At 47.6% G+C, this 20,023-nt stretch overlaps 3 protein-coding genes across 3 annotated transcripts; all 3 read right to left on the reverse strand.

Moving 5' to 3' along the window:
• Nucleotides 1-611: 611 nt before the first annotated feature.
• On the reverse strand, nt 612-6,109 carry LOC311307918 (mitochondrial ornithine transporter 1-like; the record flags this gene model as incomplete). Its single annotated transcript, XM_084436811.1, has 6 exons — nt 612-972; nt 1,585-1,743; nt 3,792-3,964; nt 4,747-4,887; nt 5,487-5,745; nt 6,037-6,109. The coding sequence occupies 6 exons, from the start codon at nt 6,107-6,109 to the stop codon at nt 851-853; spliced, it is 927 nt and encodes a 308-aa protein (XP_084292937.1). The 3' UTR covers nt 612-850.
• Nucleotides 6,110-7,774: 1,665 nt separating this feature from the next.
• On the reverse strand, nt 7,775-16,437 carry hmgb3b (high mobility group box 3b). Its single transcript, XM_084445432.1, has 5 exons — nt 16,324-16,437; nt 14,638-14,811; nt 10,751-10,902; nt 8,883-9,057; nt 7,775-8,559 (listed from the first exon to the last, which is right to left on the reverse strand). Exons 2-5 carry the CDS (start codon nt 14,785-14,787, stop codon nt 8,416-8,418), a joined length of 621 nt encoding a protein of 206 aa, XP_084301558.1. The 5' UTR covers nt 14,788-14,811; nt 16,324-16,437; the 3' UTR covers nt 7,775-8,415.
• A 975-nt stretch (nt 16,438-17,412) lies between these two features.
• LOC311314913 (protein EOLA1) lies at nt 17,413-19,108 on the reverse strand. Its single transcript, XM_084445444.1, has 2 exons — nt 18,546-19,108; nt 17,413-18,021 (listed from the first exon to the last, which is right to left on the reverse strand). Exons 1-2 carry the CDS (start codon nt 18,802-18,804, stop codon nt 17,771-17,773), a joined length of 510 nt encoding a protein of 169 aa, XP_084301570.1. The 5' UTR covers nt 18,805-19,108; the 3' UTR covers nt 17,413-17,770.
• Nucleotides 19,109-20,023: the final 915 nt, after the last annotated feature.

Below are 20,023 nucleotides of genomic sequence, written 5' to 3' on the forward strand. Positions count from 1 at the left end.
GTCTTCCTGTGATCTTCTTGTACAGCACTTTGGTCAACCATGGTTGTTTTTAAAAGTGCTTTATAAATAAGGTTTGACTCGACTTGACTTGAATCAACTGCCCTGAGCCACATCAGACACACACACACACACACACACACACACACACACACACACACACACACTGACACAACACCAGGATAGCTTCAGTAGCATGCTAGCAGTAGGACAGCCTCCAGGCATAGCTAGCATGCTAACATTGTGTTGTGATTATCTGTTTTGTTTAGGCAGACGGCAGACAGTAAGAGTGTTAGACAGAGAACAAACACAGAAGAGTGTAGACTGAGAACACTAGAGATATGTCTGTCTGTCTGTCTGTCTGGTCGTCTGCCTGTCTGTCTGTCTGTCTGTCAGTCTCTCCGTCTGTCTGTCTACCTGCCTGTCCCTCTTGTCTGCTGGTCTGTCTTTGCTGTTTTGCACCCAAATTGGACATGTTGCACATCTTGCTTGCCTGAAGAGGACCACAATGAAAATAAGACGCCAGACTTTATAGAGTTTTTAATCCTCGTCAGGATGTGTTTTTTAATGGATGTATTGTTGCCCAACTGGGAAAGCACAATAATTATTTTAACATTCTTTCAAATAAAATCAATCAACCAACCAATCAATCAGTCAGTCAGTCAGTCAGTCAGTCAGTCAGTCAGTCAGTCAGTCAGTCAATCAATCAATCAACCAATCAACCAATCAACCAATCAATCAATCAAGCAATCAAGCAAGCAAGCAAGCAATTCTCATCCAAGGGTTAGGGTCAGGATCAGCTGGGTTAGTGAAGGTGTGGGTCAGGGTCATGGGTCAGGGTCATGGGTCAGGGCTAGCTGGTTGTGTGGGGAAGCAGGGCCCTCCTGGTCCACTCGTAGGCCAGGAACAGAGCTCCGTTGCTGGGGAAGGCTCTAAGCACGGTAGGGGTCAGACCGCAATACAGTGCACACACACCTGGAACACACACACACACACACTCACACACACACACACACACACACACACACACACACACACGCAACAGATGGCTGAATTAGTCACAAGCAAATTCATGACTACATGAAATGGTGCTGAATGTTTGCCTTAGAAAAAAACCTGAGCACATGAGGACAGATGCTCCAAGGTCACTATACCTCATCACACTCTAACACGCTGTAAAACACTCTAGCATAATCCAACATGCTATGTTATATACAAATAATTAGCGTTATCAAACTCAAAAGTACACTGAAAGGGCGCTGCTGTTTTCAGGTCCAGAGTCCAGCACAGCGACTGACGTATGTGTTCTGTCTGTCAGGGAAGGAAAACTCTCCTCAAAAATACACTGGTGTGAGTCAGAGCCAATCCTTAGACCAGACACTCTCCAAACATGGTTTAATTACCTTGGATTAATATCAATGTGATAACTAATTACATAATGGAGCCCAAACCTGCCATTACAGTAAGTATTTCGCTAATTGTGTTGCGCAAAATGTAATGTGTGACATCACGGTCCACTGCACTTTACACTACAGCTCTCACGCTCTAATAGAGAACCCCAGTGCATGCTGGGAGGCCAGATCGTACCCTCGGTCCGGAGGATGGCGCTCAGGGTTCTGCTGAAGCCCGCCTGCCGGCCCGCCGCGGACAGGACCTGGATACGAGACTTCACCGAGTCCACGGGGTAGACAGCCAACCAGAAGAGGGCACCGCCCACTCCGCCACTGACAAATAGGGACACAGCGTCTGACAGGGAAGAAGGAGGAGGAGGTCAGGACACTAGTGGTGGGGATGAGGGCTATAGGACGAGGTCAGGCCACTAGTGGTGGGGATGAGGGTTATAGGACGAGGTCAGGACACTAGTGGTGGGGATGAGGGCTATAGGACGAGGTCAGGACACTAGAGGATGAGGGCTATAGGACGAGGTCAGGACACTAGAGGATGAGGGCTATAGGATGAGGTCAGGACACTAGAGGATGAGGGCTATAGGACAAGGTCAGGACACTAGAGGATGAGGGCTATAGGACGAGGTCAGGACACTAGTGGTGGGGATGAGGACTATAGGACGAGGTCAGGACACTAGAGGATGAGGGCTATAGGACGAGGTCAGGACACTAGAGGATGAGGGCTATAGGACGAGGTCAGGACACTAGCTATAGGACAAGGTCAGGACACTAGAGGATGAGGGCTATAGGACAGGGTCAGGACACTAGTGGTGGGGATGAGGGCTATAGGACGAGGTCAGGACACTAGCTATAGGACAAGGTCAGGACACTAGAGGATGAGGGCTATAGGACGAGGTCAGGACACTAGCTATAGGATAAGGTCAGGACACTAGAGGATGAGGGCTATAGGACGAGGTCAGGACACTAGAGGATGAAGGCTATAGGACAAGGTCAGGACACTAGAGGATGAGGGCTATAGGACAAGGTCGGGACACTAGAGGATGAGGGCTATAGGACAAGGTCAGGACACTAGAGGATGAGGGCTATAGGATGAGGTCAGGACATTAGAGGATGAGGGCTATAGAACGAGGTCAGGACACTAGTGGTGGGGATGAAGGCTATAGGACGAGGTCAGGACACTAGAGGATGAGGACTATAGGACGAGGTCAGGACACTAGAGGATGAGGGCTATAGGATGAGGTCAGGACACTAGTTGTGGGGATGAGGACTATAGGACGAGGTCAGGACACTAGAGGAAGAGGGCTATAGGACGAGGTCAGGACACTAGAGGATGAAGGCTATAGGACAAGGTCAGGACACTAGAGGATGAGGGCTATAGGACAAGGTCAGGACACTAGAGGATGAGGGCTATAGGACAAGGTCAGGACACTAAAGGATGAGGGCTATAGGACGAGGTCAGGACATTAGAGGATGAGGGCTATAGAACGAGGTCAGGACACTAGTGGTGGGGATGAAGGCTATAGGACGAGGTCAGGACACTAGTGGTGGGGATGAGGGCTATAGGACGAGGTTAGGACACTAGAGGATGAGGGCTAAAGGACGAGGTCAGGACACTAGTGGTGGGGATGAAGGCTATAGGAGGATTGTTCCTTTGAAGGTTTCGAGATTCTATTTAATAATAATTTTATACTTTGGGAGCACGACTTGATGTTGTGAAAAGTATTATATTAATTAGAGTCTGTTACTATTCTGCTTATTATTCTACTGTTTTCTTAATGACTTTGTGACTGATTGTCTGATAGTGAAAAATGCTTCACAAATAAAATAAATAATAATAATATTATTATTACTTCTGCTCCAGGCTTTACAGATTACATTACATTACAGTCATTTAGCTGACGCTTTTACCCAAAGCGACTTACAATAATTGAACGTAGGATAATCCGTTGTACTACTACTTGCCAGAACTCACAAGTGCATCTTCTTTCTAAAACAAGTGACTAAGAGCATAATCTAGTGCTGAAGGCAAAGCGCAAGAATAGCAATCTAAAATACAATAGGTGCTTAAGAGGGAGGATCGTTGTAGTACTTCTTGAAGAGATGAGTTTTGAGCCTGCGACGAAAGACGGGCAGCGACTCTGCTGTCCTGACGTCAGTGGGCAGTTCATTCCACCACTGTGGGGCCAGGACAGAGAAGAGCCCTGACCTTGACCTTGACCTTGACCTTGACCTGTACTCAAGGAGGGGACATGTTCGGAGGTGTCCTGTGTTTCTTTATGGTAGCAGGAACCCCACAGTCATCCCCAGCCATCAACCCCTCCCTGATTGGCCGGCTGCAACCCCTCTCTGATTGGCCGGCTGTTTGAGCCCGAGGCGGAGGAAGCTCACCCAGGTCGTCCTTGCGGCCGGCGGCGGGTGTCAGCAGACTCCTGCACATCTCATAACCACCAAAGAAGAAGAAGTAGCCGGGCACCTCGCGCAGCCAGGTACTGGTCATCCCCTGGAAGAGACCGGCCAGACCCTGGACACGCACCACCTCCCTGACCACCGTCCAGCTGGAGCTACACACACACACACATACACACACACACACACACTCACACACACACACACACACACACACACACACACACACACACACACACACATATACACACACACACACTCACACACACACACACATATACACACACACACACACTCAAACACACACATACATACACACACACACACACACACACACACCCTCACACGCACACACACATACACACACGCACACACACACACACTCACACACGCACAAACATACACACACTCACTCAAACACACACACACACACACACACACACACTCACTCAAACACACACATACACACACACAGGCGCATTCACACACACACAGGCGCGTGCACACACTCACACATACACACACACACAGGCGCGTGCACACACACACACACACACACACACACACACAAGCATAAGCAAAATAGGTAGGAGTTGACACACACTAAAGCAAACCATAAATTCTGTGCTTATTTCAGGGTGTGTATTATACACGCTGTCTGTCTGCATGCCTGTCTGTCTACCTGTCTGTCAGTCTACCTGTCTACCTGTCTGTCAGTCTACCTGTCTACCTGTCTGTCAGTCTACCTGTCAGGGTAGAGCTTAAGGGTCAGGGGTCAGGGCTAGCTGCATCTGTAAATTCTGTGCTTATTTCAGGGTGTGTATTATACACGCTGTCTGTCTGCATGCCTGTCTATCTACCTGTCTGTCTCTCTCTCTCTCTCTCTCTCTCACACACACACACACACACACACACACACACACACAGATGGACTTACACACGCGTCTCCAGGCTGGTTTGTCCGGCCGTGCGGAGCTCACTGAGGGCCTGCATGCGACACTTGACCAGCTCAGTGGGACAGAGGACCAGGGAGGAGAAGACTGAGGCCAGGGAACCGGACAGGGCCTTCTGAACGTCACTGAGGGAGGAGGAGGAGGAGGAGGAGAGAGAGAGAGGTTGTTTAGACACAGGGAGGAAGAGGAGAGAGGTTGGGGTTATAGACAGAGAGGAGGAGAAGGAGGAGAGAGAGAGGTTGTTTAGACACAGGGAGGAAGAGGAGAGAGGTTGGGGTTATAGACAGAGAGGAGGAGAGAGAGGTTGGGGTTAGAGAGGGCGGAGGAGGCAGACTGATGATGGAGGGATTAGGAGAGAGAGAGAGAGAGAGAGAGAGAGAGAGAGAGAGAGAGGAAGCATGGCCAGACTGTAGGGAGACAATGAGAGGAGAAGAGATAAGGAGGAGAGGAGAGGGAGAGGAGATGAGAGGGAGAGGAGAGGGGGAGGAGAGGGAGAGGGAGAGGGAGGGGAGGGGAGGGGAGGGGAGGGGAGGGGAGGGGAGGGGAGGGGAGGGGGAGGGGGAGGGGGAAGAAAGTAGAGAGAGGAGAGGGACAGGAGAGAAGAGAGGGGGAGGAGAGAAGAGAGGGAGAGGAGAGAGAGAAGAGAGAGTGGAGAGAGAGAGGGCGAGGAGGGCGAGGAGGAGAGAGAGAGGGCGTGCACGTGGTGGGCGTGTCTCCAGCCCACCTGAGGGGGGCGTGGCCATCCAGTCCGAGGGCGGTCCTGATGGCCTGCTGGCAGGAGCCGTAACAGGCGAACAGCACGGCGTTCTCGGCTACGTTGGCGAGCAGCGCGGCGCCCGAGCCCCGGTACAGCCCGCGCACGCCGCCCTGCTGGTAGGTACGCAAGCTGCAGTGCAGGAAGCCCCGGTAGAGACGCGGGAACGTCTGCATCTTCACCTTCACCGTGTCAAATGGCTGACCGCTCAGCACACACGCCACGCCACCTGATCAATACACCAATCAATCACACAAATCAATCACACTGATACACTGGTTTTATACCCTCCACTCTCTCCTTCCCCCACAACCAAAATGGAATGTGGTTGCACTTCTATTTAACTCAAATACATAGAATTATTGTCATGTTTGAATCTGTCAGATAACCTAATATATCTAACCTCAATAGACAATTGAAACTTACAATAAACTTACTAGCCTACGTGCGTAACGGTTTCGTCATATTCAACGCGTCACTCGAGATGCAGTCACAGGTAAATCAAATGTAGGCTACTTGCCCGCTGCGCCGGCCGTGAGGTCTATGACTGCGCCGGTGACGGGATGCAGGGAACATCGCTGCTCCTCGCCCATCGGTGTGGACAGGACAAAAAGGCGTAGAATGAGCAGACGAGACTGTCGCTGACCTTTGGACGGTACTGACGCGGCAGCTGATAGGCCGGCTGGAGAGACGGACTGCGTCTGGACAGGCCTGGCTATCTCTCCACTCACCATCAGTCTGCTGTGTCCTGTCCGTCCTGATAACAGACTTCGCAATTTCATGACATCTAAGAACGAAAGATCAATGAAGAAGAGCTCTTTAAAAGTTCTAGCGGTTGATGCAATTATAACCGAAACATTCATTTGTGCGCTGTTCTCCATACTGTGAGTGTGAATTCATTCATTAGCCTACAGGTTATCGGCTGTGGCGCAACACGGACAGCAGAATCAATTTCACACACTTAGCTGTTTTGATGAAGAGCGTGTCAGAGAGGTTCCACCACATGTTCATTTCCCATAGGCTTTAAATAAAATCTTTATATTTCGAGAATTCAGTCATGAACCCAACTAATAATTCATCAGACGGATCGTGACCAGAAGTCCTTATGATAGAAGCCATAAGTCCATATGATATCAACCTTGTTTTAAGAAAATCACGTTTTATTCGCGGTAGCATTGAGAAATACTACACTACCCACAATCCTCAAGGGGCGTTGTTACCATGGAAATGGATACACTGTAGACGGTTGGGCGCCGGATATGGATGTATTAATAGAACGATTCATTCTTGATCCAAGATCCACGTTAACAATACAATAAATATAACAATACACATAACAATACAAGGGCTCTAGCTAATGTTAGCTCCTATGCAGCTCTGCCAACTTGCGTAATAGCTTAACATTAGGTATGTGAATGTACCTGCATCACAAATTCATATTATTTAGATGAGTAATCCCTTATCAATGTGATCCAGCGCTTCCTCATCCGAGCAGTGAGGGCAGTCAGGAACGAAGCATGGCACCATGTTTCTGACGGATAACAAATTAGCTAGCAAAACTTAATATAAACACAATATACACACTCAACACAAACTAAACACGAATACTTCACAATGACAAAGATAACATTTATGAAGAAGCAAGTTGGAATTCTGAAGCAAGTTTGAAACTGTTTGAGCGAGAGACGAGCATCATTCGCAATGGTTTTTGGGATGCGTAGTTTTATTCACTCAATAGGCAAATTATGTACAGTCTTGTACCATTACCTTTTTTTTCGTCCCCCCCAATTTGCTCCAATATACATGTTTAGCCACATATAGCTAGCATAGCTATGACTATTTTACCGTTGTTTTCTGACAATCAGTAACCAGACTCACTCATCCAAGGAATTATATTTTTCGTTACGCAAAGCTAAAAGTACAATTAGGCTACACAGAAAAGCTACTCAATTAACGACAGGAGGCTAGCTGTAATTTACATCCACCTGCATTCATTATCCTACACTAGGCTACTATTGGCCAGTGTGTGTGACCTCTGTCTGATGACATAAGCAGAGCATTGACACTACAACAAGCATGGAGACTCCCTAATTGAGCAAGGACCCACCTCCCTGTGTCCCCTGGGATATGAGTCCTACACCCTCTACGAGGATGCAGACACGAGCCACCAAGTAGCCTACTGTACTTCTAGCCTACTAACACATCTCAAGTCTGGAGCACGTATAAAAATTGAATACTTTATTTCAAATCACAGTTGTCCTAAACATACTGAGCATTGCATGTGCAAAGATCACCCCCCCTCCCACAAAAAACCCCAAAACAATACCAACAGGCCAAGAGAAGGCTAGACAACTCTAAACCTGCCCAGTCATCAAAATAAAGACATGAATATTGGTGGCCATGTTAACAGAAGCAGAATAAAGAAAACATGAATATTGATGTCCATGTGAACAGAAGCAAGTGTGGGAGGATGGAACAGACTCGGACTGATGTCACGCGCGGGCAGACAAGCTCCTCCCCCACGCAGGCAGACAAGCTCCTCCCCTCACAGCTACTTCATGGCCCAATGAATTTGGATCCCAGAAAAATAGAAAACGTCTAAGTCTACTTCCAATAGCCATAATATACACCACCTTACAAGTCATTTTATAAGGGTATGAGCTCACACTGACACAGCTTAACATTTCGAATGAAGAACCAGGGAGGTCAGGAGAACACTGGCCAGACAGAACACAACAAACCTGAATAAACTCTTGAACAACTGCTGGCGAGGCAGCCTGGTGAGGTGATAGTGTTCTAAGGTAGGTGGACAGCTACTAACCAGTGTTTTCCCAACTTGAAAACCATTTAAAATATTTAACCTAAATACCATCTCGTAGGAAATAAAAAGATCTTTGAATTATTCATCATCCTCATCATCATCTTCCTCATCTTCGTCCTCCTCCTCCTCGTCGTCATCGTCGTCGTCGTCATCGGCGACCTTCTTTGATTTGGAGGCGGAGGCCCCGCCCACTTTTCCCTTGCTTCTGTAGTCGGCCATGTCCTGTCCACAGGAAGGACAACGTTTAGAAACAGGAAGTCAGACCTGTCTTTGAAACAAACCTTTAGGCATAAACCGTGTAACTGAGTGAACCGTGAGAGTAGCCGGTGGAACTCGCTCCTCAAAGTGAGTTTCGCGCGTCCGCCAAGTGGGAGACCTGGGTTCGAATCCCGCCATGGGCATGCCGTAACAGATGGGTTACCCCTGCGCTCTGAATTAACATTCCTCACCAGCTCCTCAACTCACACCCACGTACACACAGTGTTTGATCAGGATCAGGGGGTGGGTGGCTCTGAGCCCAGACCAGAGGGACTTCGCCTCCTCACCTTCTGGTACTTGTCCTTCAGCTTGTTGGCCTTGATCACGAAGGGCTGCTTGCTGGTGTCTGACAGGTTGTTCCACATCTCGCCCAGCTTCTTAGCCACGTCTCCGATGCCAAAACTGGGGTTCTGAGCCTTGATCTGGGGGCGGTGCTCGCCACAGAACAGGAAGAAGCCAGATCTGGAGGGAGGGAGGGAGGGGGGGGGGAGAGGAGAGAGAGAGAGAGGGAGGAGAGAGGGAGGCAAGAGAGAGGGAGAAGGAGAGAGGGAGGAGAGAGAGAGAGAGAGAGAAAGAGAGAGAGATTTCTGTGAGGTTCAGAGTTGTGCATGCGTCTCCCCCCTCTGCCCATGTCTAGGGCTGTCCCCAATACCATTTTACATGCTTCAAATACTCTTTGGTGTAAACAATCGCGTACCGTTTGTTCTAATCCCCTAGGTGGCAGCATTGCATAGTCTATCGGTGACCAACAGCAATGTGCCAGTCATTCCTTTGTTGTCCAACTTTTGCCTCATGCTACTTGTAGGCTGTTGCTAGATTGTTTATTATCTTGCTGAGTATTTGTTCATGATTTAATCATGTGTGGGTTTATTTTAGGGCTTGTGTCAACTTGTCCAAGTTTAGGTTTCATGTTCCAATATAGGCTACATCCAAAAACCACTTCCAATTGAGTTTTATAGAAATTTTGTACCACGATAAACTAGGGGCTGATAGTAGCCTACCAAACTCAATCAAAACTCGAAATAGCATAAAAACATTTTCGGCTGTTTGCTACCAAATGTAGGCTACGTCATCCTAGTCCAACTTTGCTCGCTCCAACTCTCGCTCCACCAACGTGCTCATGAAGCGTCTACAAAGGGAACAATAATATATGCTAAATAGCATACTAGTAGCTAGGTTAGGGCTGTCAATTTAAGAAGCATTTTAGCCTCTGTCTCTCCGCTCCTGTGCTGCAACACACACACACGCGCATATGAGTGTGTGTGTGTGTGTGTGAGAGTGTGTGTGAGAGTGACAGCACCAGAGAGGAGAAACAGGCCAAAATGCCCGAACCCTAACCCTAACCAGAGACCCACAGAGAGTGTGTTGAGGGAGAAAACACACGCATGAAATCCACGTCTGTTCAGTTGCACGAGTCACGACAACGTTGGTATCGGTTTGGAGTATCGGGACAAAAAAACGAAGCTCCGAATACTGAATTAAGCTCTGAATACCAACCTACCGAACGAATAGTGGAATACTCCAATCACTCGGGCCCGCTCTACATGTGTGTGTAGTGTACAGCTCATAGTGTTGTATCACATGACAGTTATCAGACAAATGACTGAATTAATCTCGATATCAGCTTTCTGGTCATGACTGATGGCCAGTTTGAACATGCAACATCATTCTGACGTAGTCGATGTCGGTATCCGACGAGACAACGCTACATCAGCAATAAAAGCTCAAATGGGCGTGTGATTTGTCTTCTTATGCTGCTTGTTGAGCATGCTATGTTGTATTGTGTGCTATTGTGTCTTGTGGATGTGTACATGTGCTCTGTTGGTGTTTTGATGGTGTGAGATAATGCTTGTGTTTTTGTGCTTTTAATGCGTTTGTACTGAATTGTCTGTATTGAAACCCTTTGTGGCCGTCTTGACCAGGGCTCCTTTGTAAAAGAGACCTGTTTCAATAGGACTTCCCTGGTAAAAAAGGTTTAATAAAAATAATAATATTTTTTAAAAGCTCACAGCCTGCGTGCCTGTCTATCTGTTCGTTTGTTTAAAAGAAAAGTGTGAATTAATCCCCTAAGGGGGCAGTCTACTGTAGTCTACATGCACATCAAAATCAATCCATTCATTCGTAGCCAACATGCCTGACAGGAGTGTGAACCTACATGGGTCTCTTGGGGGCGTTGGGGTCTTTCTTGGTCTTCTTGCTCCTGGGAGCGCCCTTCGGAGGGATGTAGGTCTTCATCTCCTGGTCGTAGCGAGTCTTGTCCTGCTTGGCCTGGTCCTCGAACCGACCCTTCTCCTTGGCCGACATGGTCTAGAGGGCCAGAGAGACGTGCGTCGATGAGAATGAGATGCTTTTATAAACAGGACCTGAGCATGAGGGGGTAGGCTGCCTAGTAGGGGTGATGGGGGGGTAGGCTGCCTAGTAGGGGTGAAGGGGGGTTAGGCTGCCTAGTAGGGCTGATGGGGGGTGGGAGGATAGTCCGCTAGGTAGGCCTCCCCAGCAATGGTGTGTGGGGGAGCTAGGCTGCCTACTTTCCTGTAAGGGTGTGTGTGGGGGCTAGTAAATGGTAAATGGACTGCACTTATATAGCGCTTTTCCACCTTAGCGGCGCTCAAAGCGCTTTACAATGGCCTCTCATTCACCCATTCACACACCAATGGCCGAAGCTGCCATGCAAGGTGCTAACCTGCTCATTGGGAGCAATTTAGGGTTAGGTGTCTTTCTCAAGGACACTTCCGACATGTGGACAGTCGGAGCTGGGATTCGAACCACTGACCCTTCGATCATTGTCATAGTGTGTGTGTGTGTGAGAGCCATCTCTAGTAGTGAGCCACTGTGGCTCAGGAGGTAGAGTGGATCATCCAATGATCGTCAGCGGTTCGAATCCCGCCTCCTCCTGTCCACATATCGAAGTGTCCTTGGGCGAGACACTGAACCCCAAATTGCTCCCAAAGAGCATGCCAGCACCTTGAATGGCAGCTGCCGTCATTAGTGTGTGTGAATGAGAGGCCTTCATTGTAAAGCACTTTGTATAAAAGCACTATGAGTCAATTTACCCTTCGAGTAGGCTAGGTGTATTTGTGAGCGAATAGGTTCAGGTAGGCCTCTTAGGCCGTGTCCCACCCTTGCACCAGAGTATGCACTCGTGCACATCGCGTGCACGTACTCGCCAAGGCTGTAGGGTGTCCCATTTCTCTTTTGGCGTTCGCAAGGGAGCCCCCTAGACCCCCAATGTGCCCTTCTCGTGAGTCTGAAGTGAATAGACGACGATTTGTTGCTTTCGACATGGTGGCAGAAATTACAACATGGCCGGGAGAAAAGCAATGTTCAAGAGTAAGAGAACTGTTGTAGGCGTCTGGTTTTAGAATCATGCATTTGAACTAACACATCTATGCAATATGCTGCAGAACTAATTTGTGTTATTAGTTTGCATTGTTTTCAGTTTCAATGCAACAGTTGTCTGCTACGCTAACGACGCCTAACCAAGCGTAGGCTACCATGTAAATGTTATACAGTGTTGTGTGGGATTTCAATGTATCAATTTATGGGATTTATTTAACCACAGGGACCGAGATGACGTTCATCTTCATCAAGGGAGCCAGGTGTGCCCTCTTCACGGGAGCCAGGTGCCTGTTATGGCATGCTCAGAGATTTGATTTGTGGGTTATATTTTGTTTTCTACTTTTATATCTATGACTTCATCAATAAACCTTTCAAAGAATCCTGAGTGGTACTTTTATGTTTAAGAATGACTGGTACTTTTATTTTCATATGTTCATATAAGACACTGGTTTAATTGGTGGCACCTTTGTTAAGCAGATTACTTGCTACAGTTGTATTACATACAATACCTCAAAATGAACATGGTTACTGGTTCTGTTTCTAGTACATGAGTCACCTCCTATATTGTCTTGCCACATTTAAAACATGGGGAAAACAGATTGGCGTTTCAGAATCAGATCAAAAAACAAATGAATGTTTATATTAAACTGTAGATTTTGGAACTGAGCCTGTGATGAAACTCAGAAAACAGCTGTGAGAATTGTTAACAACCAATGACGTTACCAAGGGTGTCCCGATTAGTTTTTTTTAGCAGCCTCGTGAATTGCGGACTTTCACACTTGGCTGTTCCCTTGCACACCTCTGGAAATACGTCAGCCAAGTACACACTGCGGTGAGGGGTGTAGGGCCTAGGGTGGATATTGGGACGGGGCCCCATCTGTGGGCTAGGCTCATCACGGTTGGCAGGGGTTACCGCCGTTACTCGGTGTCCGGGCGTACGACGTGTATTTGCCGAGTCATTACTAGAACACCGCCACACCGTTGTTTTCCGCCCACACCATCGGTTTACCCATTTAGTTCATTTTCGCATCAGCGCCTCGTCAAACTCAAAATAATGTCTGATCTGCCCCTCTGCATGCGCACACTGCAGAGCGGAGTCTGGAGGAATCAGATTTCCGTTTTAATTCACTGGAACATATGAACGTATTGCCTAGTGTCGGCGGGCTACGTTTGGGATAGCCTAGTGTGTATGGGTTAGGTTTAGCCTAGTGTGTATGGGTTAGGTATAGCCTAGTGTGTATGGGTTAGGTTTAGCCTAGTGTGTATGGGTTAGGTATAGCCTAGTGTGTATGGGTTAGGTATAGCCTAGTGTGTATGGGTTAGGTATAGCCTAGTGTGTATGGGTTAGGTATAGCCTAGTGTCTGTGTAAGTAAGTAAGTCTGTGGGCTAGGTTTGGGATAGCCTAGTGTCTGTGGGCTATGTTTGGGATAGGCTAGTGTATGGGCTAGGTTTGGAATAGCCTAGTGTGTATGGGCTAGGTTTGGCATAGCCTAGTGTGTATGGGTTAGGTTTGGCATAGCCTAGTGTGTATGGGCTAGGCTTGGGATAGCCTAGTGTGTATGGGCTAGGTTTGGAATAGCCTAGTGTGTATGGGTTAGGTTTGGCATAGCCTAGTGTGCATGGGTTAGGTTTGGCATAGCCTAGTGTCTGTGGGCTAGGTTTGGTATAGACTAGTGTCCATGGGTTAGGTTCGGGATAGGCTAGTGTCTGTGGGCTAGGTTCGGGATAGGCTAGTGTGTATGGGCTAGGTTTGGAATAGCCTAGTGTGTATGGGCTAGGTTTGGCATAGCCTAGTGTGTATGGGTTAGGTTTGGCATAGCCTAGTGTGTATGGGCTAGGTTTGGGATAGCCTAGTGTGTATGGGCTAGGTTTGGAATAGCCTAGTGTGTATGGGTTAGGTTTGGCATAGCCTAGTGTGCATGGGTTAGGTTTGGCATAGCCTAGTGTCTGTGGGCTAGGTTTGGTATAGACTAGTGTCCATGGGTTAGGTTCGGGATAGGCTAGTGTCTGTGGGCTAGGTTTGGGATAGGCTAGTGTGTATGGGCTAGGTTTGGAATAGCCTAGTGTGTATGGATTAGGTTTGGCATAGCCTAGTGTGCATGGGTTAGGTTTGGTATAGCCTAGTGTCTGTGGGCTAGGTTTGGGATAGCCTAGCGTGTATGGGCTAGGTTTGGAATAGCCTAGTGTTGGTGGGCTAGGTTTGGTATAGCCTAGTGTTGGTGGGCTAGGTTTGGGATAGCCTAGTGTTGGTGGGCTAGGTTTGGTATAGCCTAGTGTTGGTGGGCTAGGTTTGGGATAGCCTAGTGTTGGTGGGCTAGGTTTGGGATAGCCTAGCGTGGTGGGCTAGGTTTGGTATAGCCTAGTGTGTATGGGCTAGGTTTGGTATAGCCTAGTGTCGGAGGGCTAGGTTCGGGATAGCCTAGTGTGTATGGGCTAGGTTTGGTATAGCCTAGTGTCGGAGGGCTAGGTTCGGGATAGCCTAGTGTGTGACTAGGTTTGGGATAGCCTAGTGTGTATGGGTTAGGTTTGGTATAGCCTAGTGTTGGTGGGCTAGGTTTGGGATAGCCTAGTGTTGGTGAGCTAGGTTAGGTATAGCCTAGTGTTGGTGGGCTAGGTTTGGTATAGCCTAGTGTAGGTGGGCTAGGTTTGGGATAGGCTGAGTGAATAGTTTAGGTAGGCCCCTTGTGCTGCCCCCCCCTCACCTTCCACCTCCCAGAACACTTCTTGGAGAACTCAGAGAAGTTCACAGGGACGTCAGGGTTCTTCTTCTTGTGCTCTTCCCGGCAGGTCTGAACAAAGTAGGCGTAGGAAGACATCTTGCCCTTGGGCTTCCGAGGGTCTCCTTTAGCCATCTTGAGTCGTGGTGGTGGGTTTCTCTATCAAGCAGGAACAGACATAGGAAAAGTAAATATTAATAATCATATTCATCATCATAATACCACTGATTGTCTGACAACTTCCACTTCCAGCAATGTAAACTGTAGAGATGCTCTAAACGGCAATTAACGCCTACATACGAATGGCCATTTAACTGGTATTTACAGTTGTTAGTTTTGTAAGCTCAGTGTCTTGACTCTTACATTAAAAGTGGGTTAAATGCATAGCACTACATAGAAGACGTTGTGTTCTTGCAAGTAATATATTATTCACACAAAATATTAGGATGGTCGGTATATGCTACTGATCAAGCGCGCCACAAAAAAATCCAAACGCACATGGTTGTTCGTCTATAGGCCGCAGTTAACAAAGGGGCTTAACAGTTTCATGCCGGGATAATCGAGTCGAGCCGATAAGAAACCCTACATTAGACTAAGATCTAAAATTCAGAGAGCGGAAATATGACTTGTGGATTCCTAACAGGTCAGGGCTTTATGTGGGCTACACTAGCTCTGTATCACAGCCATATGGACAGTCGGCGACACAACATCCTCGTCAGAGTTGAGGACTTAATCATCTTCCATTTTGTGAAATGTCTTCTCATGACAGAAACACCCATTTAATTTGAGCGTTGTTTTCAATCCGTCGCTCAACGCTACGAACAAGCGAAGATCTCGTGAATATTTGAACTCATTTTCGGGGCGCACTCGCAGGCCCGTGACTTGACGAATGGACTGAGTGTGAAGAGAAGAGCCGTGGTGCTCAGACCGCTGTGTAAAATGGCCTCGGCTTGCTTGCTGTTGTAAGCTACCGCCCGTGTACAAAGACGCGCACAAACCTCGGATTACAAGAGTCTTTCGACCACAGACGACGCTCGAAATATGTTTGATTAGCGTTTCTCAAATAAACACGAAACCTCGTCTTTTCTACATTATGTATACGGCAAAGTGAATCAGCATAAACGCACATTGTGGCAGTTTGTGAAAGTTGCGAAGCAGACTCACCGTCAGCAGAGCCAAGCTAGACAGGACTGTTATGGAGGCGCTGTGTAACAAACCGCAAACTACTACTACTAGCCTACAGATAAAGACGAATATTCACAGATCTTTTCAGCAGCTGCAGTAAACAAACAAAAATACATCCAAAATGAAAACGTAACAGTTTGAGGCCTACCTGTATTTCTCGGTTTTAGTTTAACATTTTACGGACATTCGTAGCTCACTGGCTAAGCCACAGCCAGCCATTTTAATACGCCGACAGTCTGAACATGGAAAGCAATCATTTCTCACACTTTTCGAATGTAAACATATTAACCTATTGTTTATTCCCGCTCCCGGAAAAACTATTAAATTAATAACCTACGTGTTTACTGATAATAAAATATAGCATGGGCTGTTCAGAAAGGGGATGGTATTATAACCATAAAAGCTAAGGCTTTAAAATATAACGACAAACTGTTTACGGAGGATTAGTAGTCTGAATACACTGATTTGAGGCCCATGTCCGCCTACCTGGTTGGTTTGTCGGTCGGTTGTGTTTGTCTGAGCGCAGCAGCAGTAGGTCTCGCGGTCTGCTCGCTTCCTCTAATAGAACAGTCAAGACAGGCTCGCGCTACAGGCTCGCGCTCTAGACACTCGAGGCTCGCGCAGCTTTACAACTACGAGACCGGCGTGATTGGCCCGCTCGCGCAGCTGCCGCTGAATCAGCTGCCACTTTATATAACAACTACTGGGCTCGCGCTGGCAGCATCCTGACCCGGACTGGGTCGCTGTTAGGCCTACACAGTAGGCTATAGACTGACTGAGTACAGCTTATTTGCAGCAATTGCACAGCATTTACATCAGTTGTGGTTAAGAAGTGGACAACGTCTTGCCATGACGTGGGTAAACTGTAGCCTACCCTCAACGGTGTACGTGGTACAGGATAGCATGACGTGCACGCCTAGGGGAACCCTTATCTCCAGAATCCAAGACTGCATGGCATATAATTAAATGTAAAATTTGCAAGGCCCTACAGAGGGGTACGGTCAGCTGAACACTCCCCCACCCTCAAAAACCAAGGTCAACAGGATCCTGAAAGACCCCAGCCACCCAGGAAATGGACTGTTCTCTCTGCTAGTCAGGGAAGAGATACCGCACTCACATGGCGAGGCTCGGGAATAGCTCTTCCTGCAAGCCATCCGGCTCCTGAATGACTCTTATTTATTTTTCATATACATGCATGTACATAATCCATCCAGACCTTTATCTATCCCATCCCAGCTTAATGTTATACTTATAGAAAGGGTACTTATTGAGTTTTGTGTTCATTTGTAAAGTAGTACTTTTTGCAAATTGTAAATTTGTAACTTGTAAATATGTATTTTGTAATTGAGTATCAGAGTTTATCTGTAGCATAATCTTGGAGCCAGTAGCAATATTTCACTGTGAGTGTACACCGTACATTACATGTGACGAATAAAAGGAATCTTGAACATTTAATTTACCAGCACTTATCAAAAACACACCTAAAAGACAGGACAGTTCTGTAGAATGTTATTGATTACAGGATCCTGGTGAAGGAACCCTCAGGAACAGAACCTGAGTGGGAGGTGAGGGAAGACAGTGACAGAACCACACAGCTAGAGAACCGTGGAGAACCACACAGCTAGAGAACCGTGGAGAACAACACAGCTAGAGAACCGTGGAGAACCACACAGCTAGAGAACTGTGGAGAACCACACAGCTAGAGAACCGTGGAGAACCACACAGCTAGAGAACCATGGAGAACCACACAGTGACAGAACCACACAGCGGGAGAACCACACAGCTGTCAAAACCATACAGCGACAGAACCACAAGTCCTTTACTCTGTTTATTGCACCTGTGTAATTGTCGAGCATTTCAGAGGACAAACATGTTACTGTTACATTTGCAGCCCCTGCTAATAGTCTGCTGGTCTCTCTCTGGATCTCTCTCTTCACCTACAACTGGTGTGTGAGGATGATGATGAGGATGATGACGAAGGTAGCAGTTCCACAGGTATGTCCACGGTCCAGAGGTCCTTGTGTCCGCGGGCGTACAGCGGCTGTCTGAGCCAGCGGGGGTTGGTCAACAGGGTCAGGTGCTTCTCCTGGGGCTCCCTGAGGAGCGCCGCTCGCTCCAAACGCCGCAGCTCCGCCTCGGGAAGCTCCGCCCCGCAAAGCCACGTCTCCCCCACGTCCACCAGCCCTGGAGAGAACAGCGAGAGAGACCGGCACACACTTCAGTCTGATTCAGAGACAACTACTCCACTTCAACTTACCGTTTGCACTGTTCTGTTTAGTCCCACCTGTCCTAAGTTGTCTCCATCAGTGTTGTGCACCAACTCACCAGAACATAGTCATAGTATGTCTAAAAACCTACAAGGCAATAAAATCTGATTCTAGTTTATAGTCCTAGGGGAGCAAGTGATTTTGCAGGAAGAGTAAAAACATGACAATAACAAGGACATACAAATAAGGTACAACAATCACTAGTCAGCAGTATCGACAATACACTATTGTTATCAACATACAGTAATAGGCATCACCAAGGATACAACAACTCAAGTAGACGTCTAGACCTGCATAATGTACCCAAAAAACGCACGCAAAAACATTCAGCTATTAAGTAGGCCCAGCATTCACATTTAGAAAACTTTGTCGTGACAGAAAATCGTCTTAGACTGGCTAAACAATCAACACAAGTTAACACAACACAACATGGTCACACACCTGCCACGACCCCTCGGCCAAACCTGTCCCCGGAGGACAGCAGCTCTTCCACCTGCGGCTGGTCCATCCCCAGCGCGTCTGTCAGGATGTCCCTCCAGTCGTCGCCCTCCCAGTCCTTCTGGGCGATGTGCACAGCCAGGGTGCAATTCCCCATGGCGGCCAGCAAGGGGCGCCAACGCGTCTCAATAGTTTTGACACCATCCAACACCAACCCTGCGTACGGCTGTCTGAACGACAAGCAACCGACCTGAAGAGTCATCTTTGTGTACCGAAGAGCGAATTAACTTAACATGAATAGCAGTAATGCTTTCTTATTATTCCAGCGCACACAGTAGCTGTGTTGAGACACTGAAGAGTTCGCCAGCATCACCGCGCACGCAGTCAACAATCCCACATATTGTCGGTCACTCCCCGCAGCCGGGCACAGATTAGCTTGCTGGTTTACTGCACAGTTGGACTTGTAACTCTAATTGACGTGTATTCTAACACAATGGCTAATCAATCGTTAAATTTCAGGCGGATTAATAAAGTAAATGCAGTCTCTGGGAAAACCAGCAACAACAACTAAATGCGCCAGAAAAAAAGATGACTTCTTCATGACATTCCATACAGCGCCAGAGCACAGGCTGGCTCGCCAGCGCCATCTTGCGGCCCACCGTGGTATGGTTCTACATTCTCCGTACAGTAGCTGGCCAGAAATCACATCAACTCAATTTAAAATGTTATGAATCAGTAATTTATTTATCTTTTACTTCTTAAATCGTGAGTAATAAACACAAGTTATATGTACATTTAACACATATACAGTTATATACACATTCATAGCCATTAAAAAATGTAGGTAGCAATGGTGTCAGGATTAGACGAGAGGAGGGTTCAGGGATGTGATGCCTTCTGAAACAGACAGTAGGCTACAACAGAGATGCCCTTCTAACACAAAATACAGGTGTGTGTGTGTATTGGTCCATCCTGTCTGTCAGACACGCATCTTAACTCCAGAGTGCTGCAGCAGTCTCAAAGACCAGCCAGAGAACAAAGAGGCAACACTAGCTGTGCCTGGGTTCTTATAGAACCTGCCTGGGTTCTTATAGAACCTGCCTGGGTTCTTATAGAACCTCACCTTCTCAGTGGGTTCATAGCAGGCAGGTATTCCAACGTTAGACCAACAGCTGACAAGATTAAAACGTTCAGGTTTGGATCAAAGATCCTGGATCTGGGGGATGTGCACACACAAACGAACGCGCGCACACACGCACGCGCACACAGCTGTACTGGAATGCGGGGGAGATGAGAAGGGGAGCTTCAGAGGAGATATTCACACACACACCAGCCCCCCACTGCTCCTTGGCCAAACTAAACCAACACAACAAGGAAATGAAAAAAGAATAAAAAATATCACACCCCCATTACATCACTGGACAGAACACGCCTCCGTCTTATCTCATGGTCGGTAACAGGGCAGAGCAGTGAGACGCAAC

This window comes from Borostomias antarcticus (assembly GCF_949987555.1).
Source record: "Borostomias antarcticus genome assembly, chromosome: 1".
In the NCBI taxonomy this organism is placed as follows: Eukaryota; Metazoa; Chordata; class Actinopteri; order Stomiiformes; family Stomiidae; genus Borostomias; species Borostomias antarcticus.